The following is a 6,835-nucleotide window of genomic DNA, read 5'->3' as shown; positions in this document are numbered from 1 at the left end:
AAGTGATTTGCCAAAGGACACGACATGTGTGATTTATAACCATAAAACCCACCATGAGACTTTCCCTGTGAGTGACATTAGTATAACCGTTCTGGTCAGGGACACGGATGTTAATGTACTAGATGTAGTCATGTTAATATATCAAGTCCAGCCACATTGCTAGTACGAAAGGACCTCAGCAAATTCACGACAAAACATTGTTTCCTCACTTTCCAGGTGCACACTGGCAGGGCGGGAACACCCTTGCTCTGGGTATGGGTCTCAGCCCTCCCTGGCTCTCTCTCATGTTTGCCCTCTCACCACCTCTCAGGGAGTATGGCACTGCTCTGTGCACAGGCCCCATCATCTCTGTAGCTTGCCAGCCTGCTCCTTCCCAAACAAAACGTGTATCGAGCCCTTCCTGTGTGTCAAACCCCACGCCAAGTGCTAACTGCTTATTTGTTCATTGCCTCACTGAAACAAGCACTTTGGGGTGCGGTGCAAGAACTGTAGTTATACTCATTTTATGATAAGTTACAAAGCTATTAGGTGGCAGAGCTGTGGTGACAAACCGTGTCTATTACAGCCTGAAAGCTGTGTGCACTTTGGCAAGTTACAGAAATGTTGTGACTCAGTTAACTCACCCATAAAATAGGGTAGTAATAGTGCGAACCTCATAGTGGAAGGTCATTTCCTAGAGAGTTGACTAGAACAGTGCATAGTGCTACACTGGTAAGCACTGTATGAATTTGCTGTTATGGCTCATTATTATCTTATCCCCTCAGTCACACTGCCTCTTCTTACATATCTTGCACACGGTACAACATGGCCATAATGCCTGACCCCTCATCATGACTTTCATGCTCAACGCCTTCCTCGGTATGGACCTGTGCCACCCAGTACAGTTCTGGCTTACCACATGTGGATCCTGAGCACTTGGGATGTGGCTAGTCTCAACTGAGATGTGCCGTAAGTGTAAAATACATACTGGATTTCAAATACTTACTATGAAAAAAAGAGTGCAAAATACCTCACTAATAATTTTTTATACTGATTGCATGTGAGATGACAATGTTTTCAATATATTGAGTTACATAAATATATTATTAAAATAAATATCTTTTGCTCCTTTTTCCTGATTTTTTTAATAGGCTACTAGAAAATTTTAGATGATGTACGTGGTTTGCATTATATTTCAGTTGGCCAGCACTGGTATAGAGTTGCCTTCTGTGTTTTCTCAGTTAGATTCTGAGGAAGAGTTTCTGGCTCAGCTCTGCCTAAGGTGGACCCTCCCCTGTGATCAGGTGGCTGCCCTGGTACAACCAGTTTTGTGGGGAGAGTGGCATAGGGCTTGCTGCCGGCCCAGCAGAGGCTGTGGGTGTGGCTGGCACCAACAAGAAATGTTACATGAGTGAATGGTAGGATTATTTATTGAGCCATTGAGATGTGCTCTCTCTACCTCTTTGCACCTCCCCCCCTTCTAGCCTGGTAGTTGGGCCTTCTAAGAACCCCTAATTTAGGGGATTTTGTGATGCGGGGCCAAAGCAGAGGTATGGGTAAGTTATCCCTCTACTTGTGGTAGGTGATTATACTGAGTGACCCCAGGGTGAGCGAGTAAGGGTGGGGAGGAAGGAGAGTAGGGAGGCTTTTGTCCCTAAGTCCAGAAAGGGAGCAGAGGGGAGTGGAGAAGAGGTTAGCCACGCTTCCCATAGCAGCTGGAGTTTGTAGCAGTGTCCTGTGGGGTGAGGGGGAACCTCAGAGAGGAAAGACCACATATGCACCTGGGGAGGCTGAGCCCTTGGTGCCAAGCCCTCAGCCTCGCTGAAGCCTTGAGCCCCTTCCTTGCATGGAAGCCTTTGAGCTATCAGCCTTCGAGCGACCACATGAGCTTAAAAAAATAGGGTAATAGCAGCAATGGAAGGCCCTTACCCTAATTTTCTAGATCTCCCAGGTTTTCTCACAACTCAGTGGGAGATTGAGATTTCCTCTTTCTTAGTGGGACAGATCCTTAAAGGGGCCAGATTTAATTTGTTTGATTTCACTCTGTGTGGGGAATACAGGAGTCCTAGGCCAAGGCTGCTCAACTTTACTTGGTGTTAGTAGGGCGGATAGTCACATTTATACTTGCAATGAAAGGCTAAGCCAGTGCTTTTGCCCGTCATTATTTCATTAGGATTTTCAGGAGTGGAGACTAGGTCTAATGGTTAGACCATTGGTCTCTCTGGTGCCCCTACTCCGTATCACCACACAATGCCAATTCTACGATTCTCACCTGGACACCCTGCATTCAGTCAGCCACCAAATTCTACTAAGTCTACCTCCCAACGATCCACCAAGTCCATTCCTCATTCTTTATCCCCATGGATCCTGTTGCAAGCTTCCAGGTGATGCTGATGTAGTGCTCTGGGGACCCCACTTTGAGGACCACTGATCTTTAGGTTCTGTGTGATTATCAAGTGTCTCAGGTGACTCTCATACACATGCAGATTTGTGAAATCCAGCTTTAATGCAATTGACAGGGCGAGGACTATGCTATGTGGTATTTTTTGTACCAAACATTGCTCTCAGGCCGTGCTATCAATCAATCCCTCTTTACCAGGATAACTTCTCCAGCCCACATCGACTCGTGAAGCAGAGAATGCTGAGATGTGTTTGATTCAAACATTCTGTCCTTGGCAGGGAGACCAGGATGGAGGCATCTGTCTTCTGCCGAGAATGCCAGTGCCAGTCATGTGCAAAACCAGTTCCAGTTCCTTCTAGTTCCTCATGCAGCCTTGAACAATGATGTGGCTGGAAACTGTGTGTGAGTGTGTTTATGCTGGTTTTAGAGAAAACTAATACGATTTAGGCTGCAGGATTAGTGGTAACAGCTGTTATCCTCCCCATTAGAGGAAAAACTGAAGGGAGAAGAAAAGACTTTTGTTTAAAGGATGTGTCTATGCAACTCTCCTGGTTTTAGAGAAAACTAATACGATTTAGGCTGCAGGATTAGTGGTAACAGCTGTTATCCTGCCCATTAGAGGAAAAACTGAAGGGAGAAGAAAAGACTTTTGTTTAAAGGATGTGTCTATGCAACTCTTGGGGGAGAAATCATTCCATCAAGCCTGAAGGAAAGTGTGTTTCCTAGGTAAGTGGATGTTCTTCGGGGTTCAGGTAAACAAGGTGCTGGTGGGAAAGGAAAAGCAGTGAGATCTAAGGCAGGGAAGGGTGGCATATGTGACCGTGGCTGTGTCTGTGAGATGTGAGATGTGGCACTCACACCCCTTCCTGCATAGCCACCTGTATTCAATCTGTCTTTGGAAAGCAGACCTTCTGTCATCAACAAGGGCTCAAGGGGCATTTTCCATGTGGCCCTCATGGAGGAAAATGGGACGGGCCTTGGGACCTCTCAACTGAGAATATGCTTTTACAGCTCATTGTTCATTGTGTCATAATGTGTCCGGGGAAGCTGGAGGCATGGTTCCTGTGGTGTAGAGGTTTTTGACTTTGAGTGCCTCATGGACAACAAACCTAGAAGAGAAAGGCATTGTCTGAAGGACTCCTAGGACAAGTCTAAAAGAGCTGAGGGACACATATTCCTGTGTCCCTGTGTCTCATCAGTATAAGGGTGGTGGCAGTGATGAAGATGGGGTGGGAGTGGGTGACATGTGATTATTTGGTTGTATAGGTTATTTCCTTAGTCTACTGTTTTTATAGTTAGTTCCACTACATTTTTAGGATTTTATTTTTACCTTTTAAAACCGCCTTATGGGGAAGGCTCCCATTGCCTTGCCTTGCTCTTTAGGTCAAAATATTAGCCAAACTTTTGAAATGCCTGTGTACAGGACTATAAAAAATAAATACAGAGAACTATAAAAAATGACTGCGATAGTCCTGAATGCTTATTCAGAGTGCTTCTCATCTGTCTCATTTGCTATCACTCACTCCGTTTTTATCTGTCACTTTGTTTTACATTGTCAACCTTGAATTCTTTCTGCTGATGGGCATTAGTGGTAGTAAACAAAAATGAAATTTACTCTATGAATGCTATTTTATCCAATCATTGTATTCTATTCCTGAGCCAAATACTTTACCTATATATTCAATAAGGTACAGAATGAATCAGCTTGGATTTAACTTTCTCTGCTCATCTTCTTTGCAAAAAGTGATGAAATAACAAAAAACAGTAGGAAAAAGTGCAAGGAGATATCCAAGCATTACAAACCTAACAATTGCCTCTAAGTAATTGATAGTTGGCAGAAATTTTGTAGCATTTAACTCTGTAATTTGCAATGGTAGAGATAAGATGCTAATCCAAGCCACCATGTGCCAAACTGATGACCATACTGGAATCTACTGGTGTCTACTTCAGCAATAATGGATTATAGTTCACACTGCCCTTGCATATCAGACAGCTTGTAAGGAGTTCACATTAGGATACAAACATTCTGTGGTCTTATTTCTATGATTTAATTAAAGCATTTCTCTCTCTCAAACAGTTATGAGAAAATTACAAGAAGTTAAAAAAATGTTTAGACATATAATAGTTCCTATAGCCTGGGATGATTTTTTGATCTTGACCTTGAGCACTTACAGTCTGAGGAGGCAACACTAAAAGTATGTCAGGTGCAAAGGCAGTGTGGGATTCAGGTCAGTCACATACAGAAAGACTTCATCTCATTTTCTTAAATAGCACCTGGATTGAAGTTGTCATTTGTCATGATACAGGAAAAATCAGGATGAGGGTCCAGGCCACCGTTGCAGGCTGGGCTTGTACCACCCTCTGCCTGGCTTCCTGCTCAGCTGCCTTTTCCCACGGCGCCAGCGTGGTGACCTGTGAGGACATGCAGCCCAAACACATTGGAGCCCAGCCTCAGCACCACAGGACCCATCACATCACCATCCAGACCAGCATCTCTTCCTACTCACCAGGTGACAAGATTCCAGGTAGATATGGGACAGGCTTTGAGAGACTGAGGCGCTCCAAAGCCCCAGTAGAATCTTCCAGGTTGTGTTTGTCCCAGGCAGGAGTTTCCCAGACTAAAGTTTGGCTTAATCCTAAGAAGCAATTATTTGGCCAAAAATAAGCATGAAATATTTGTGTCATGAAAATCACAAGATAACTAAACTTTGTACTGATAATAATGTTTATAAAAAGGAGAGCACAATTGACATTATAAAGATATATATAATTATAAAGAATTATTTTATCTTTATCATAAGTTGTAAATATATCTTATCATATAAATATAGCTATCTTGAACAACTTTCATGTATCATGTTCGTGTATATGGGAAATATACTTTTAAGTCATTTAAAACTAAAATTCATCCATTGAACATTCAGTGAGATGATGGATATGTAAATTTGCTTGACTGTAGTAACCAATTCACTCTGTATAAGTATATCAAAACATCTTGTTGCACATCTTATACAGCTTATATCTATACAACTAAAAAATGTAAGATAAACCTAAACTTATTTCGGGGGTGAAAAGAGCATTTCCTGATGTTTTAGTTTAGATGCCTGTAAAAACAGAGAAAGAACTTGAGTGCAGGTAGCTTATGTGGGAGATGATCCCAGGACATACAGGTGAGGAAGAGGGGAAGAGAACTCTGAAGCAGGCGATGCCAATAAAGGGTGTGAAATCGAGAAGGTCACTGCTGGGGACAACTGGGGATCATTCCAGTGGGGACCCTCTGAGAAACCATGTGAAACACACCTCTGCATCCTTTGTTGGTTGTGTGTAGTGCTCCCTCCCCTGCCTACACACACTTCAGAGTACGCCTGCTCACTTTGGACCAAGCTCTCAAGATGCCAGGTAGAGAAAGCAGAGAAGAAAGCTAAGGGGCTGCAGACAGTGGCCAAGTGCAGACAGAAGACTATGCAGCCACGGGTGAAAGCAAGTGCACCTGCAGTTCTTGCTCGACCCCCTTTTGATTTTTGCTAATTCTTTTGATGGGAACTACAAATGATAAACGAAAATGAAACTTATTCTATAAATATTGTCTTATCCAATCATTTTATTCTATTGATAAGTGTTAAAAATATGTGTATGAAGAATATGGGCCCGGCAGCTATTCTTCCCATACTTTGTCACATCATGACACAGCTAGAAAATGGTAATATGAAGATAGCACACTGGGGCAAGTGCAAGAGTCTCTTCGAGGAAGGAGGCAACTTCTCTGGGGGGCTCCAACCACCCCAGTATGTGCCCAGCCATCCCCCAACGTGAAGGGATCAGCATGTCGGCACCCCAGTGTTCTGTGGCTAGGGAAATGAAAATGGTAAGAATCAAAACATTATATCAAGGAGGAAAATCTGTAGAAATGACCCAAAATATACTGACACCCAAATTCTGAAAGTGTCCTGAGGGAACCGTTGAATTACAACTGGAACTAAGACAGCATATGTAATAAATGACTCAGCGGAGCACCTCACAGATTGAGTGAGAGTCAGTATTACTTTATTATGTTGTGAATACAGTGTTTTCTTGCTGGGATCTGTGAGGGAAGGATGATGTTATCCTGTTCATAGACGGAGAGTCAATGCCGAGCACAATGCTCAGTGTTTTCTAATTCTAAGTATTTGTTCAAATGTTTACTAATAGAAGTTCAAGTGCAAGGAAAATAAAATGATCAGAGCTACCAAGCTGCATTTAGCTGTATGACCCTGATTTTAGTCACTCATTCAATTAAAAATAAGTGCCTAAATTTTTTTTAAAAAACACTTTAAAATACCTTAAAGATCGTATGTGTTTAAAAATGTTAAAACAATATCAAACAGTATAAAATAAAAGGTAAATTTTCCCTTCCTTTGTTCTGGACACTGAGCTAAATTCTCCAGCGGTAATTACTGTTAAATTTCTTGCACATCT

General features: G+C 42.6%; 1 protein-coding gene across 1 annotated transcript in view; it reads left to right on the top strand.

Moving 5' to 3' along the window:
- Positions 1-3,012: 3,012 nt before the first annotated feature.
- Positions 3,013-6,835, top strand: part of LOC103604678 — a 15,640-nt gene continuing 11,817 nt past the window's right edge. Inside the window, exons 1-2 of the mRNA XM_008589250.1 lie at positions 3,013-3,106; positions 4,687-4,905. Coding sequence (XP_008587472.1) covers positions 4,698-4,905 — 208 coding nt within the window. The 5' untranslated portion in view covers positions 3,013-3,106; positions 4,687-4,697. The remainder of the gene's footprint in view (positions 3,107-4,686; positions 4,906-6,835) is intronic.

Source organism: Galeopterus variegatus, unplaced genomic scaffold (assembly GCF_000696425.1).
Source record: "Galeopterus variegatus unplaced genomic scaffold, G_variegatus-3.0.2 Scaffold5327, whole genome shotgun sequence".
Classification (NCBI taxonomy): domain Eukaryota; kingdom Metazoa; phylum Chordata; class Mammalia; order Dermoptera; family Cynocephalidae; genus Galeopterus; species Galeopterus variegatus.
This window is presented reverse-complemented; position numbering and strand designations above follow the sequence as displayed.